This window comes from Mesoplodon densirostris, chromosome 16 (assembly GCF_025265405.1).
Source record: "Mesoplodon densirostris isolate mMesDen1 chromosome 16, mMesDen1 primary haplotype, whole genome shotgun sequence".
Lineage (NCBI taxonomy): Eukaryota > Metazoa > Chordata > Mammalia > Artiodactyla > Ziphiidae > Mesoplodon > Mesoplodon densirostris.
This window is the reverse complement of record NC_082676.1, coordinates 23030104-23048010: the sequence shown is the minus strand read 5'-3', so window position 1 is coordinate 23048010 and position 17907 is coordinate 23030104. Positions and strand designations below refer to the sequence as shown.

Here is a 17907-nt window from a genome sequence, read left to right as displayed (position 1 = left end):
GACCAGGGACCGAACCCGCGCCCCCTGCAGAGGAAGTGCAGAGTCTTAACCACTGGACCACCAGGGAAGTCCCTGATCTTTTAAAAATAAAGCTCTGATCCCATCTCTCCCTCTCTCAAAACCTTCCAATGACTTTCGATTATCTTTGTCTCACGTGGCTCTTACACTTTTCTCTCTCCCCTCAGACCTCTGTAAATGCTGCTCCTTTTACCTCAAATAACTGCCCTATTTAACTCCTTTCTCCTTCCCAAGTTAACGAAAGCATCACTTCTGTGGAAAAGGGCTCTCTTCTTGTTCCCTTGTCCCCACTAGACTGTGAGCATCATGAAAGGAGGTCCCAGGTCTGTTTTTGTTCTTTGCTCTCTTCCCAGTTCCTGCAACTGTGTGTGGCATACAGCAGGGGCTCTGCAAATCTATGAAAGAATAAGGAATGTAGGTCAAAGCAAGGAGATATCACCTCTCACTAACTGGTGGTTAGGCGACGGCTTAAGACTTAGGATAATGACTGGGTATTTAAGTGAAATGGATTTTGTCCTAATAGGAGGATCAGAGAATAAGAGACACTAACAATAAATTAGTTGGTGTTTTACTAGTAGTTAATGCTGAGGCGTATCTCCACACTACTGTTCACTTCCAGATCCTGGCAAAGAATCCTATTTTCTGCTAAGCCTTCCCTGCCTTTTCATTTTTTTATACACTCAAAATATACACAGAGGGCTTCCCTGGTGGTGCAGTGGTTGAGAGTCCGCCTGCCGATGCAGGGGACACAGGTTCGTGCCCCGGTCCAGGAAGATCCCACATGCCGCGGAGCGGCTGGGCCCGTGAGCCATGGCCGCTCAGCCTGCGCGTCCGGAGCCTATGCTCCGCAACGGGAGAGGCCACAACAGTGAGAGGCCCGTGTACTGCAAAACAAACAAACAAAAAAACACAGAGACAAGGGAAAGCTTTTAAGTATGTGCAATCTTATAATGCAGATTATTAACAAATATGGAGAACAATGAAAAGAGGTACTTAACCCCTTCTTGCCATGAATCCAGGATTTAGGATGTCGACTCAATATTAAAAGCTAAAGCACACTACAGACATCAGGATATAGAGAATGAGTGGTACTTCCTTCAATTTGGACATGTCGTGATGTGATTTATGTATCCACACGATGCTAACAATGCTCACAACTCCTCTACCTAAAATCACCTTCAAAGCCACACTAGCAATCAGTCCCATCCCTTTACAACCAGAACGACCCCTAAAATGTTTATTGGATTTGGCCCTGAATGACTCTGCGTTGTTTCAAAACCTGAAAAACACCTTCACAAAAGGAAGGTTTCTGATCACAAAGGATATTTAAAAGAATGGGCCACTAGTTCTCAAGGTCATTCCAAAGCAGAAGTCTCAAGCATTTTGCACATTCTTGGAAAAAGTTTCTATATGACATTCTTTCAGATGCATAAATTCCATCATTTTAAGAAAAAAATCGAAGTGCTTTATAGTCAGCCAGTTATCTTCAAAGGCAACAGGGCCGATGTCACAGCTTAGCCCGTCGTGCAGTTGCCGTGCACTGGGGCACTCTTCCTGTTTCTCTCCTCCGGAGCATCCTGTGGCAGAAAAGCTGCATACGGTCACTGACAAGACTTAGAGCAACGTGTGCTAGGTTGCTTCCGTAGCTGAAGCTTGAGCAGTTTTCGAGCTGGTGAAGGATCTAATTGTTGCGTGCTTCTCTTCCCTGCAGAGAAAAGGAGCCAAAAAATAAATTTCAATTGAATTCAAATACCATTTGTTGAAAACTTACTGTGTGGACACTGTGCCAGACACACAGAAGGGCATTCCAACAACAAATTAGAGCATGTGCCCTCTACGAGATGGCAGTCTGGTAGGAAAGCCAGCTGCAACTACAACCACAATACCATCCAACGAATAATGAAATGAAGGTATGTATAGCACATAATTTAGGGCTGGAGGTGGTCAGGAAAAGTGATGGATAAGTAATGTCAGTGTCACTTAGTGGATTCTTGAAGAATGAAAAGGGAAAAAAGGAATGGGTATTTCTTAAGTCTTGGATTTACCCAAACAACACAGTTTGTGGATATTTAATTCTCAATCTACTGTGCTTCTGTGGAATTTACATCTACAAATTTCCCATCAACTTTGAGTACTCACAAAGTAATAGTTATTGTGAGGGGAAAAGAAACCCCACCAGATATAGGCCTTACCCTCTGAGACCATATGTTTTGAAGGGCAGTGTGTATCCAAAGGGCTATGAGGCGTAAAACAGTACAAGCTCTGGTCCCCTTAAGACAGGCTTACCGAGCTGTACTGACACCTTCTGGAGGCACTGGGTACTTTCCTCCATAAAGGCGTGCAGCTGCTTCATGGATCCTTGCAGTTCGTCCATCTGCAGACAAAAGACAGCTGTCAATTGTAAGGGTCCAGGCGTCTTTGAGGCTCCTCAAACACGTCAGGCGAGCTCCTGCTCAGGAGCTTTGCTTTTGCTGTTCTTTCAACCTGGAATGCTTATGCCAGACATCCCCACTCCACTCTTCTCCACACTGCTCTATGCCCCACCAGGCTGACCTGCACAACCTCCAACAAGATCCCATGTCCTCTGGTTTCTGGGTGGGCTTGCCCAAGAGGGAGCCAAGTGCCAGGGAGCTGAATGAGGTCAGGGTATTTTACCCAGGCCCGCTTCCAGAAGGGTCATCTAGAGTTAGCTGTGTCTCTCAACTGAACGTCACGGCTCTCTCAAAGCATCCCACTATATGACTCCCTGCCAGGTGCCACGGTAACTGTTCCTCCCTCCAGCCGACAGGTAATAGCTCAGCTGCCTCTAAGCCCCAGATTACTTTTGGTTTCCTGAAACCCACACTTTTGTACTTAGCCCCTCTGTAAACAGACTCTCCTTGAATTATCATAGGATATCAAATGCCATGTGCTTCCTGTTAATACTTGGGTTGATACACTACTATTCTCCAAAATGTCCTCATGGATCATTCCTCACTTCTTTAAAGTCTTATTAAAGTAGAACCTTAGCAGGACCTTCAACCCCTCTATATAGCAACCTACAGCCCTCCTTCCACCTGATTTATTAGCACTTATCACCATTTATTCGTTTCTTTTCTTCCACTGTCTCTCCATGTTTCCCCAAGGTAGAGTTGAATATACTCTTATCTCATCTAATTATGCATATTCTCCACATCTTTTAATTTCCAAGGATGACAAGGTAGCAAAGCTGGATAACTCAACAAAAGAAACATGAACCAACTTACCACCAACTCCATACAATCAAAGACTTTATTCTGGTTCTGTAATATTTTCTGGTAGTCAGGCTTTGTATTAAGGACTTCACTCTGGGAAGACCCAAGATATGCTGTAGGTTCAACTTCAGTATTTTTGGTTTCAGTTGATCCTCTAAACACAAAACAAAAGCTTTCAAATAATTTTATAATCATTTTCTGGGGAAAACAGTAAAGGTTACCTAGGGAAAAAACCTCCTAGAAGGCTTTATTAACCTGAATCAATATTCTTCCACCCTGTACTGAAAGTACAGGCTCTCTAACTAACAGAAGATTCTGAGATCATTATCCAATATTAATATTTTTATACCCCTGGACTCCAGGAAATGCTAGAAGGTTAGCTGACTCCACCTAACAGTAAGGTCCATTTACAAAAAGGACTACGCTTGGGGTAAAGCCAAAGCCTGCTATCCTGAAGTCAACGTCTATAATCTTCTCTTTTTTTTTGCTGTACGTGGGCCTCTCACTGTTGTGGCCTCTCCCTTTGCGGAGCACAGGCTCCGGACGCGCAGGCTCAGCAGCCATGGCTCACGGGCCCAGCCGCTCCATGGCATGTGGGATCTTCCTGGACCGGGGCACGAACCCATGTCCCCTGCATCGGCAGGCGGACTCTCAACCACTGCGCCACCAGGGAAGCCCCGTCTATAATCTTTTACCAAAGAGATGCTGGCCCACTTCAATTATCTAAAGTAACTGAATATAGGGAATTCCCTCGAGGTCCAGTGGTTAGGACTCCGTGCTTTCATGGCCGAGGGTGTGGGTTTGATGCCTGGTTGGGGAACCAAGATCTTGCAAGCTGCACAGTGTGTGGCCAAAAAACCCCAACGACAACCACAAACTGAATATAATGGACAGTTCACGAGAACTGATGATGACTCTTCAGTAACAGCTACTACAATTTACTAAGCGCTTACTGGGTGCCAGACACAGCCGAGCACTTTGCATTTAACCTTATTTAACCCTCATAATAACCCAACGAGGTATGAACTAATATTATCCTCATTTTCAAATGAGGCACTTCAGATTGCTCAAGGTCACAGAAGTAAGGAGTAGTTAGGATTTGAATAGAGACAGTCTGCTTCCAGAAGCATTCCTCTTAACTATTAAGCTATGCCCCCATCAAGTTTTTATTCTGAAACTGCCATCTTATACATTATCTATCTTCATAAATAGAACATTTAAAGGGTGAAGAAAGTAACTGATAACCATCAATGCTTAGATTGGGGGAGTTTTTCAAACTGTGTTCCTCAAAGCACCTCTCTACTAAGAGGCCACTTTTGCGATTACTATTTTGGCTAATGTTTTATAGTTACATTTCTAGCTAAGATTCTGTTTGGGAAAAAAAGCTTAAAATCATTGGTTTGGATGGTAAAATGAAATCAAAATCTAACACTTACCCATTTTCTTATGCCTTCAAGACCCAGACAAAGATCCTCTCTCTCCTACACCTCATCTGCCATTACCCATTTCATGTCTGTATCTCCATGAAGGCCCTGGCCAGGGTTCTCTCCCATACCTGCAGCTCAAAGGCCATGTGCTCACTGAAGTCCCTTGATACTGTCCTTGGCCCAGCCCCAGGTTGCCAGGTACAGGCCAGAAATGTGCCTGTCTCCCCCACGATGTGGAATGGCAGCCAAGGACACAGAACAGAGGCAGTTCTGTTCTTTGACTGAAAATAGTGACAACTCTTCCTTCCCTTCCCCCTCACTCTCCATTTACAAAGTGCTAATATACCCATTACAGAGAGCTGATGAGTTGATTGGCCTCTAAGAATGGATTCATCGTTCAATTTGTGCTCAGAGAACTGAAATCAATTCAAATCAAATTCCACAAGGTAAAAGCTTCCTATTTCCTGTCACAGATCTAACCTGGATATGATCTCTTCAGCCTCCTCCTGGTAGCGCAGCAAGAGCTGATCCCAACTCTGACGTTCTAAAGAAAACCTATAGGAACAGAAAAAAATTCAGTTAATTTTTGATCACCTCACTCTGAATCACTCAGGGCAACAATAGGTGTGTTAGGTGTCTACTCTGGTTCTAAGATATGAATAAAAAGGTCATAAAAGGATGAGAAAGCATGACCAATTCAGAGGCTATTAATTTTTTTTTGGCGGTACGCGGGCCTCTCACCGCTGTGGCCTCTCCCGTTGCGGAGCACAGGCTCCGGACGCGCAGGCCCAGCGGCCATGGCTCACGGGCCCAGCCGCTCCACGGCATGTGGGATCCCCCCGGACCGGGGCACGAACCCGCGTCCCCTGCACCGGCAGGCGGACTCTCAACCACTGCGCCACCAGGGAAGCCCGCGAGGCTATTAATTTAATCAAATCAAACATGAGTTCTTAATATCAAATCCAGATCTTTAGTCTCTAGACTCCATTCTATGAAACTGGCCATCAGTACAGCCCATAAAATCCCAGTGTGCAGCTGTCTAACTTCCAGTGGGGATACACTAGTATTGACACACTGAACAGGATGTTTACTATTCCTTTTTCCCAGGTTTAGTTATTTTCCCCAGATGAATTTAGATTTTCCAACAAAGGTTCACTCATTTTCACTTACTTTGTTATATATTCCTTCATCTCAGCCACTGATGTTTCCAGAGACAAATCTGGTGCTCTTCTAGAATACAGACAGGGTGATGAGATTAACACAAACCTTCCAAGAGCACTTGCTATGGACACCTTACATAATTTTAATGGCAATAAAACATGTTCAGAATTTATCTTTCTTTAAAAAAAAAAACTTTTCTGAAGATTTAAATTTATTTATTTATTTAAAAAGTTTTAATTTATTTTTTTTTGGCTGCGTTGGGTCTTCCTTACCACATGCAGGCTTTCTCTAGTAGCGCTGAGCAGGGGCTTTGTTGTGGTGTGCAGGCTTCTCATTGCGGTGGCTTCTCTTGCTGCACAGCACGGGCTCTAGGCACGTGGGCTCAGTAGTTGTGGCACACGGGATCTAGAGCACAGGCTCAATAGTTGTGGTGCACGGGCTTAGTTGCTCTGCGGCCATGTGGGATCTTCCTGGACCAGGGCTCGAACCCGTGTCCCGTGCATTGGCAGGCGGATTCTTAACCACTGCGCCACTAGGGAAGTCCCAGAATTTATCTTTCAACAAATATTTATTCTTGGGCTCTATTTCACTTTTGCACCAGGTAACAGCTTTCTCAGTGGTCTCTTCATCATCTATTTCTCTCACCAATTCTAATTCGCACACAGCCAGATTAACCTTTCTTAAAATATTCCTTTAATTTTTTTCCTTGCTTAAAAATTCTGTGACGCTCTACTGCATTCAGAAGAAAAGCCAAAACTCCTTAACCTGGCACTTAAGGTTCACTTAAGGTTCTGGCTCTGTCCAGCTCATTAACTTTGATTCCTATTACCCTTTATCTATTCTGTCTCATATAATGCCATTCAGCATCAAACATCTGAGGGTTTCAATCTCCAAAGTTTTGTTCGTGCCATTTTTTAGCCTCTTCCCTTCCCACTAATCAAAACCTTAATATCTTTTAAGAACCAACAATACTTTTCCATATAACCATCTTGTCTTCCCACTTAAACTGAAGCTACTGGTTGGATATGTTTTACTTAAACCAATGCCTCGGCTCTGTAGGGCGATTAATCCTAAAGGATAAGCAGGAGGCATTGAAAATGCCAAAATTTTGCAGAGGTACATGGTACTCTACCTGGCAAAAGCAAATCAGTTGTGTCACCGTTCGTGTTTTCCTACCAAGGCCTGTGAAAAACAGCCTCTATCACCTCTGGCTGAGATGCAGCAGCCTGTGGCTTAAATATACTGCATTAAGTTATGGGAATATAAACCTTAGTGCCGTTTCATTACCATGCAGAGGCCAAATATGAGCAAAAGAATAGCATCCTATATTAATCTTCCAAAGATTGGTTTATGGGTAACCCAAGTGATTGTATTATAGTTTAATTAATGGAATAAGAAGGGAATAAATAGCTTCAGTGCTGCCTGATAAATGTAATTCTCTCATGGTAAGATATGTACAGTGAAAAACAATAAAGGAGTGCTGATGGAAAAAATATATATATACTGTATTAAAAGAGAAGCTATGTTGAACTAAAATATTTTTCATTTCCTGAGTAGTAATGTTAATTCTAAGGATCCACAGAAAGGTAGACCTTTCTGAAGTCGAAAGTGTAAGCCCAAGTTACATGATTTGTTACAGGCAGTGGGTAGAGGGCTGGGTGCTACCCCTGAAGAGGAACGACCAGTTTGGGGGTGCGACTGCAAAATTTCTCCTAATATTCTTGCTTGCCAACAGCTAAAGAACATAAATTTATCTCCAACTTGCATGGCTAGTGAAGATCTGAAGAGCACTTTTCCTCTCATCTTTCCATGGCTAGTTCCTTCTCACCATCCAGGTCTTATAGGTCTCAGTGCAAAGGTCAAATCACTAGAGGACTTCTCTGAACACTCTAGCTAAAGTTGCCCACCCCTCAAGTCACTCTCATATTTACTGACTTCTTAGATTATCACTATCTGAAATCATTATTTTCTATGTATTTGTTTGACTGTCTCTCCTATTACAATGTATAAGAAGAGAGGTTTTGTTTGATTATTTACCACTATTTATCTCCAGCTTCTAGAAGAGCCTGGTACATAGGAGATGCTGGATAAACATCTGTTGAGTGCATGAACAACTGTCTAATTAAAATAAGAAGTTTTATTTCTTCAAAGAAGACACACAGATGGCCAACAGGCACATGAAAAGATGCTCAACATTGCTAATTATTAGAGAAATGCAAATTAAAACTACAATGAAGTATCATCTCATACCCATCAGAATGGCCATCATTAAAAAGTCTACAGGGAGTTCCCTGGTCTCCTACTGGTTAGGATTCCAGGCTTTCACTGCCGTGGCCTGGGTTCAATCCCTGGTTGGGGAACTGAGATCTCACAAGCCGTGTGGTGAGAAAAAAAAGTCTACAAAATATGCTGTGGAAAAAGGGGAACCCTCCTAACACTGCTGGTGGGAATGTAAGTTGGTGTAGCTACTATGCAGAACAGTATGGAGGTTCCTTAGAAAACTAAAAATAGAATTACCATATGATCCAGCAACCCCACTCCTGGGCATATGTCCAGAAAAGATGAAAACTCTAATTCAAAAAGATACATGCATCCCAATGTTCATAGCAGCACTATACAATAGCCAAGACATGGAACCAACCTAAGTGTCCATCGACAGATGAATAAAGATGTGGCGTATGTGTGTACACACACACACACACACACACACACACACACACACACACAATGGAGTATTACTCAGCCATAAAAAATAATGAAATAATGCTATTTGCAGCAACATGGATGGACCTAGAGATTATCATACTAAGTAAGTCAGACAAAGAAAGACAAATTCCATATGATACCACTTATATATGGAATCTAAAATACAACACAAATGACTTATTTACAAAACAGAAACAGACTCACAGACATAGAAAACAAACTTATGGGGGACTCCCCTGGTGGTCCATTGGTAAAGAATCCGCCTTACAATGCAGGGGACGCGGGTTTGATTCCTGTCAGGGAACTAAGATTCCACATGCCACAGGGCAACTAAGCCCACGCACCACAACTACTGAGCCTACACGCCCCGGAGCCTGTGCACCACAACTAGAGAAGAGAAAACCTGCACAACTAGGAAGAAACCCACGTGCTGCAATGAAAGATACCGCATGCCTCAACGAAGATCCTGCGTGCTGCAACTAAGACCCAACGCAGCCAAAAATAAATAAAAGTAAATAAATAATAAATGTAAAAATCTTAAAGAAAAAAGAAAACAAACTTATGGTTACCAAAGGGGAAAGGGGGTGGGGAGAGATAAATTAGGAGTTTGAGATTAGCAGATAAAAACTAGTGTATATAAAATAGATAAACAACAAGGTCCTACTGTATAGCACAGGGAACTACATTCAATATTCTGTAATAAACCACAATGGAAAAGAATATATGTACATGTAACTGAATCACTTTGCTGTACACCAGAATCTAATACAACATTGTAAATCAACTATACTTTTTTTTTTTTTTTAACATAAAGGTGTCACATTTATTATCTTTGGCTGTGCTGGGTCTTCGTTTCTGTGTGAGGGCTTTCTCTAGTTGCGGCGAGTGAGGTCCACTCTTCATCGCGGTGCGCAGGCCTCTCACTGTTGTGGCCTCTCTTGTTGCGGAGCACAGGCTCCAGACGCGCAGGCTCAGTAGTTGTGGCTCACGGGTCCAGTTGCTCCGTGGCATGTGGGATCTTCCCAGACCAGGGCTCGAACCCGTGTCCCCTGCATTGGCAGGCAGATTCTCAACCACTGCGCCACCAGGGAAGCCCCTACTATACTTTAATTAAAAATTTTTTTAGGGACTTCCCTGGTGGTCCAGTGGCTAAGACTCTGCAACCCCAATGAAGGGGGCCCAGGTTCGATCCCTGGTCAGGGAACTAGATCCCACATGCAGCAACGAAGATCCACACATGGCAACAAAGATCCCATGTGCCACAACTAAGACCCAGTGCGGCCAAATAAATAAATATTTAAAAAAAAATTTTTTTAATAAATAAATAGAAAGTCCTAATTCAATTACAATTTTGGACAGAAGGGGAATTGCTCTTACCCTTCTGAATCTTCAAAACATTTTTGTAGAGTTCCATCACTTTCCAGTCTGTCTGCAAAATGTTTCAATTCTTCAGAAAGAGAAGATGCTAGAGAGAATAGAATAAAATTATATGTTATAAAATAAAGAGAATATAAATTTTCACAGTGAGCTGCTGACAAATATATAACGTACTTAATGTGGTCCCAGCTCTAGGGTCACCTGTTACATTCTCACCCATTTAAAAAAGTGGTATAAATATGCAGGAAGATTTTATCTTTTTTCTTTGGATGGGTATAGATAAAATGAAAGACAACTCCTTTTTATAACATTTATAATAGTGTTTTTTACACTTGACTGGTGAAAAAGCATTTAAAAAGATGTATCTGCACGGACATTTCATTCTTTTCAACAGATCTGATCTGCTGGCACTGGGTGGAAGAACATTACAGAAGTCAGGCAATGGGCAAGAGTGTAATGAGAAATGTTGGAGGCAGATAAAGAATTATGGGCATAAGGTAAAAACAGGTCTCTGCTTAAATTTTGAAGAGTTCACAATTAAATTCAGGTGAGGAATGCAGAGGGGAAAAGATATGTTAAATAGCTATCAAAATAACCTGGGCATATCTACTCTAATTATGGTGATAGTGCAGTTCTGAGATACATAGCTTTAACTGGCAAGTAAGTCTGAGTTCATGTATTTTCTAGGTCTTTTAAGTGGGTAACACTGAGTATTTCTGACCTGGATGATTGTGTAATGACACTGTAAGGAGAATAGCTACTTTCTGGAAAGCTGAAAACTGATTTCTAGGAAAGAATATTTATAACTTACATCACAGACAAACAGCTAATTTCCTTAATATATAAAGAGTTCCTACAAAATCAATATAAAAGAGCCAATATCCCAATTTTTAAAAGTGAACAAAGGATATGGACAGACAATACACAGAAAATAAAGCACAAATGGCTCTCCTCTAAAAATATGAAAAAATTATTATCCTCTTCAAAAGAAAAAGAAACACAGATTAAAAGTACAAAAAAATACCTTTTATCACCAATTAAATAGTAAAATATCTAAACTTTTAAGTACAGTATAATTATACTAGTTAATTTCCAATCTAGAAATTTATCTTACTTTTACTTGAATATGTGCCAAAAGGCTGGTATAAAAAGGTATTCATTATCCATGCATTGCAACAGTAGAAGACTGAAAACAACTCTAAAAGTCCACCAGTAAAAAACTGTTTAAATCAAATATGGTACACTTATAAAATGGAGTATCATGGAGCTATTAAAATGTCAAGACGGCTCTGTAAGTGTGATATAGAACTATCCGCAAGATAAATTAAGTTAAAAAAAAAACACAAGGTGAAGAACAGTGTAGAGTGGTTTACTCATTTGATTTCGATGGATAAGTGTTTAGAAATGCAATAAATCTCTCTGCAAGGATACACAAGAAGCTGGCGACTGCGGTTGCCTCTGGGAGGAAAGAACTGTGATTGGGGTCACGGTGGAAGAGAGGCTCACTTTTGTCACTTTTGGACCTTCTGAACTTCATAAACATATACTCTTATTTTTTTAAATGCAACTCCCCCAAAAAGGAGGGGAGCTGGTTTTGTGAGGCAGCAGTTCCTGTAAGTGGGGATCCTGAGAATGTGGGGCTTCAACTGACCTTCACAGGTACAGACCAAGGTCAAAGCTCACTGGTCTAGTCTTAGTAACTTACCTTTGGCTCTGAAACTTTCAAGACTGAAGCCCTCAGTGCCCCTTAGGAAAGGTTCAAGTTTCTGAACAGAGAACTAAATAAAGAAAAGCATTTTCAGTACAACAACCAAGATTACCCAGACCAGTCCCAAGTTCATGTAATTTTATGATGTTTAATAAATGTGAGTAAACATGATTTAACTCTACACCTAAGATTTTTCATATAAGCAAAACAAAATGAGAAAATCAAAAGGTAAGGGGAAAACTCTCTGTTGCCTAGACTATATGATTTGATTTTTGATTCAGGAAAAGAAATGGTCATTTAATTCACACAAATGACTTGCTTATCTAAACTGATGTGATCACCGGTCAGCCATATAACACCAACTTAGAATGCAGTCAGACCTCAAATGACTGCTGAAACTTAGATTTGACCTCCACTCACTGTAAATTCCCATCATTTGCTGCCAGTGAGCACAATATACTACATCAGGGAAATCTGACTGTTAAGTGCTCAGCGACAGCAGCACCGATGGGACTGGTAGAGCCTAGTCCAGAGACAGATCAGCTCGTGGGATTAAAGCTGGCTTTTAAATGAATCCCACTAGAGAGAAATATCTTTTACCCTTTACCGATAAATCACACAGTATTGATCTCTCTTTGGGGATGTCACAGTAACAGTTTAAAAAAAAAAAAAGAAAAGAAAAGAAAAAGAAAGCATTTCCCAATCGTGAGACTCTCACCTGGAAACTGGAAAGCAGGAGACAGCCCAGCCGTTTGCTTTCTGCTATGTTGACACTGATGGATCTGCAGAGCTCTAACATAAAATATCACCACATTGAAGGAGATGGATACTTAGACAGGTAGCAAAGTAAAAAAAAAACTGAAAAATTCCCTCCCCCTTGATGCAGTCCAACTTAAGAAAACCCAAGCAGCCTTCTCTAATTAAAGGGAGAATTCATATATAGTCACATCTAATTTGTTAAGATCACCAAAGAATGACATTTACCCATCTGTGCATCCTAACTTTGAAAAGTTATAAGAACCTTTTATGTACTACATTAAAATCTTGTCTTGCTAAACAACGTAGATTAAAAAAAATTTAACTCCTTTTATGTTTTATATTCACCATTTGAAGAAAGGAGGTGGGAATATTTCAGTATTTCTATGACAGGCACTGCAGTGTGCTTTAAATACACTGTCTTGGGACTTCCCTGGCAGTCCAGTGGTTAAAGACTCCATGCTCCCAGTGAAGGGGGTGCGGGTTTGATCCCTGGTCGGGGAAGTAAGATCCCACATGCTGTGTGGCGCAGTCATGAATGAATGAATGAATGAATGAATGAATGAATACATACATACATACACTGTCTTAAGAATCTTCTTATAAACTATGAGCTCCATTTTACAGATGGGGAAATTGAAGCTCAGAGGGGATATAACTTGTTTGAAGCCAGAAACTGGTGGAGCCAGAATTCAACCCCAAGTCCATCACCAAAACCTGTTTTCCCACTAATAACATGCTGCCTCTCTATAATGACCTAATGATACATTAATAGTAATTTGTTGAACACTTGCTATCTAAAAGGCATTTTATTAAACGCTATACACACCTCATTAAAACTTGAGGCAAGTATCTTATCTGGGTGAATCTTTATTTTTTTCCCCACACTGCCCAGCATGTGGGATCTTCCAAGACCAGGGATCAAACCACTGCCCCCTGCAGTGGAAGCACGGAGTCTTAACCACTGGACCGCCAGGGAAGCCCCAAGTATCTTATCAACTCCATTTGACAAAGGTTAGGCAATAGGTAACTTGCCCAAGGTCACACAGTGAGTCAGCCAGAACTGAACGGGCATTTTACATAATTATGCCACTGAATCCTCAAACAATTAGAAGACATAGATACTGTTTTTTCGATGATGTTCATTTAAAAACATCAACTATTATACAGCAAAGGAAATTTGCTTTGAGAATTGGGAGAGATACATGTCTTTTTGCCCTCCAGCTTCAGCTGGCTGTGTTTTTACAGTTCTTTTGTGCCCTCTCTTGATTACTTCTCCTTGCTTTTAGTCATGAAAAACTGGATACCTTCTGCCTATAACCAAAGAAACTTGGCAAGTGGCTGGTAGTGACCAGGAGATAACAAATCTTACTATGCATCAGTAATTTTCTATTACACAGAACTTTAGGCCCACATGCTCTGGAACAGAGATGCAGGTTAGGGCAATCTTAGGAAACTGAAGTTTCTTGGCACGTCCATGGAGTAAAGTGAATGAGCCTAATTGTGGTAGCAATTTTCTGATATGCTACATGGCTGTTTTTACCCAGAATTCCTTCTAAACATCAGACCATCTGGAAGTGAGGTGATGTCTTTAAAATAATCATCACGCTTAACACTTGAACTATTTCTTTACCATGTGCCAAGTACTGTGCTATATATCAACTCATTTAATTCTCACACAACCCCGTAAAATAGGTATTATTTCATCCCATTTACTGATGAGGACCGTAAGGCAAAGGAGGTTAAGGGACCTGCTCGAGGTCATACAGCTAGTAAGGTCTTCCTGAAATGTGTTACTTTCCACATTAAATCTTGTACTTCAATGCTTACTGAGATGATATTATTATAAATTCATACAAAATCACATTCAAATACAGCATGTCTAAAAAACTAGGTTTTTACCCTAGATATTTTTATGTGTCCTTCCCTCTGAGATATTTTCAGTTATAAAGCCTAAAATCAGGTAGCGACCCATCCACCTTCTGTTCTGCTTAAGGATATGAGGCCAAAAGCCACAGGAAGAAATCTTTACTTCTAGCAAAGGCGAATGTTGAACATTCACTTAGCAGAGGTGAGTGTTGAACAACCATAAATCAGGTTTTCAGTTCATGGTATAGATTATAGTGGGTAGCTAATAACATGATATAAATAGCAATGATACTGAATACTTACTAGGTGTTTGACATCAGTACTTATAATCTTAGGATACTCCTACAGATGAGGAAACTGAAGCTCAGAGAGATTTGCTCAGTCACATAGCTAGTAAGCAGCAAAGTCAAGTCTATCTGTCTCCCATACCTCACTGCCTCTTACTGAGCTGGAACTCCATTGTCTTATGTACATGGCACCCCACCTGTGATGCCCTGATGAAAGGGAGGCAGTGACTTCCGCCGGTTCGTTTCTTTCATACTTGCTCGCCGCCAGGATTGCCTCCTGTCTTGGTGACGGGCACACTGTTCTTGGGGGGACAAATAAAGGGACCTGGACTGAAGTCCTTCCTGGTGGCTGGGATCACAACTTTCCCCTTTTTTAGGGCTAGAGCCAAGGTGAATCTGTTCCTTTGAAACGCCTTCAGTCATCTCCAGGGAGGTGGACGAATTACCACACGCTTCCGCAGGCTTGCGATCTGATTCCAATTGATGATCATGAGTCTTGGATGCCACTGGTTCCTCTTCTAGCACTTGTTATAAAAAAAAGTCAAAATACAGAATCAAACCCATCACAACTAAGTATCTGTGCAAAAAAGTGGAAAAAGGAAATGTATGCCCCAGATCATGGAAACACTGAGGAAGCATCTCTGCAAATACGTGAATAAGTGCTTTCAAGTCCACCAGGAGCCAGTAAAGTATTTAGGTAAAGCTCAGGAACCTGAACCCAAGAGGTACTGAATGTCACTACAGTACTCACCTTCTACAATCTCTGATCTAGAAGTCATCCTGGGTGGAGAGCCCTGAAAACAGGAAAATGAGGTGATCTGTTCTCCACATTTCAGTCCCAGTCTTGCTGGGGCTTTACTACCCCAGAATCGGCCTTGTGCTTTCTAATCTCTTTGAACTGCCCCTCTTTGCCCCATGAAATTCTACCTGCCTGACAAGGCCCAGTCCAACCCCGCCTCACCCACCTCCTCCAGAGAACATCTGCACAGCTCATCACCTCCTGTTCTCAATTTCTACAGAATTCATCACTAGAAATACTCACCTTAACATGTAGCCCATCTTATTTCCCAATTATTTTGTGTTTAACAAGTGCCTAAGTGCATAATTCAGTTGATGGCATTATGATCTATATGGTCTTCAAAACATGAAAAAATCACATTATCCTTGATTAATTCTAAGATCCAAAGGCCTGTTCATTCTACTTCCAACAGTCTCTACAACTCTTCCGTTTCCCATTATCGATTTAGTTCAGATCTCATAATTTCTACCACTCTCCCCCACATCCCCCAAGAATCTGTCTCTCCACTAGTTTTTCCTACATGCAGCATTGCTCCTCTCCAATCCATTCTTATTTATTTTATTTATTTTACTTTTGGCCGCGCCGTTTGTGGGATCTTAGCTCCCCTGCCAGGGACTGAACCCTGGCCCTCACAGTGACAGCACGGAGTCCTAACCATCGGACCGCTGGGGAATTCCCTCCAATCCATTCTTTAGACAGCAGCAGAGATTCCTCCAGTGTACTCAACACCTTCCAGAAGCTAGTCCTAACTAGTACCCATTCCTGCTTTCTCCTGCCACTCCCATTCCATGCACCACTTTTGACTCTTTGCACACATTGCCTGTAAAGCTTATTCATCCTTCCCAATCGAGCTCAAGTGTGACGCTTTCACACCACTTCTCTTTGGCAGAGTTGGCTGCTCCACCCCTAGGTCTCCCTAGCACTGGCTGTAAAGTCCGTTTACATGTCTGCCTCCCCGGCCAGACTGTATTTCTAGAGCCTGTTACAGACAACTAACGGATTGGAAAAGGGCAGGGACATGACTGAGGCATCTCTACATCGTCCATGCTTCCCCCACCCCCATCCCCAACAGAAATCGGTGCGTTGCGGGGTGCTTAGTAAAGAGAAATGAATATATGCGAAGGGACAACATGGCAAAGATAACAGAACAACGAGGGGTAGGTCGAGGATCTACATCGCCCCAGTAACGACTGTATCACTCAGATGAAAGCCTGGATAATAGCAGCAATCACTGTCGCCCGTTAAGCGCTTATTACATGCCAGGACCTGTGTGTGTATGCAAACAATTTACTTGCATCACTATCCCGTTTAATCCTTTCCAAGCTCTGTAAGTACCATCATCAATTCCACGTTGCAGATAGGAGGACTGAGGTTCAGAGAGGCAAAAGCCTGGCCCAAACTTGTTGTGCAGCCAGCCTGGAGCAGAGGCGAAATTCCAACCCCGGCCTGAGACCCACCCCCAACCTTCAACTACTGTTCTGGAGTTTAGACCGCTGGCTCGGCAAACAGGCCCCGACCGAGAGGCGCCGCCCGGCCTCGGGTCTCCTCTTACCCGGAGATGGCTGCAGCGCCCCCCTAGTCCCCGCTGTCGGGGGTGACGACGGGTTGGGTCTGGGCTGGGCCGAGGTGTCCGATCCCAAAGAGGATGGTGCGCGGGTAAGCGGGGCCGCGTACAGGGAGAGGTCTGCGACTTCCTGACCTCAGAGCGACGCCCGTCCAGCCCAAAGCCTCCGTCCCCGAAAAACAAGGCCGCAGGCCACTCTCCGCGGCCCCGGAGACCCCCGCACGCCCTGCGCTAAAGCGTCTGCTCCTTCCTGGTCTGGGCCCGCTTGGCGATCCGCCGCCCGCGCCCGCCCCGCCTCTGGTGAAACTCCCGCCAGCCGAGGGCGCATGCGCCGCCGGCGACTTCCAGGGCTGGCGCACGCGCACGCGCAGAATGCCGGCTTCACTCAAGGTGCATGCGCAAACTGGTGTTCAAGACTCTTGTTGCCCCGCCCTCTTCGTCCAAGTGCTTCCCAACCCAGACTTTGTCATGTTACACCTCCTCAGTTACGCCACGCCCAGGGAGTCATTAACTGGGTCCCATCACACCTGTGTATCCTTTGCGCCCAGTATGCCTAGAGTCTTTCTAAGATGGGGAACAGAGGTCCAGGGAGGTACTTGCCAAAGGAATACAAGGCATTAGCGGGTGGGCAGTGATGCCTGCTCCGTCGCTAGGCCATGGTCACCCCTCCTTTTATCTTCTTAACGCTGAAAATGTGGACCATGACTCTCACACTTTTTCCAGTCCTGCTCTAGCACATATTCTCCCTTTGTGGTCCCTTCTATACTTGGCAAAGTTCAAGAACTCTCCTTTGTAACCTCACTGCAGGCCAGCCCCTCCCCAAACTGCTTGCCTCTCCTCTCGTCATCTCCCATTGCTTCTACTCCTTTGCTCAAGCCATTCCCTCTGCCTGGGAAGCCCTTCAAGCCTTTTGTTCTTGGCAAAATTCTCCGATTTTAAGCCTCAGCTGAGGATTCATCTCTCTCAGAGCCTTCTCTGAGGCCCCAGGCTGAAAAGCAGATC

At 43.0% G+C, this 17907-nt stretch overlaps 1 protein-coding gene across 1 annotated transcript; it reads right to left on the bottom strand.

Annotated features, from left to right (window-relative positions):
- Positions 1-941: 941 nt before the first annotated feature.
- On the bottom strand, positions 942-17211 carry DSN1 (DSN1 component of MIS12 kinetochore complex). Its single transcript, XM_060078710.1, has 11 exons — positions 16894-17211; positions 15294-15336; positions 14740-15066; positions 12349-12422; positions 11628-11700; positions 9923-10010; positions 5849-5908; positions 5159-5233; positions 3264-3405; positions 2305-2392; positions 942-1723 (listed from the first exon to the last, which is right to left on the bottom strand). Exons 2-11 carry the CDS (start codon positions 15319-15321, stop codon positions 1620-1622), a joined length of 1059 nt encoding a protein of 352 aa, XP_059934693.1. The 5' UTR covers positions 15322-15336; positions 16894-17211; the 3' UTR covers positions 942-1619.
- Positions 17212-17907: the final 696 nt, after the last annotated feature.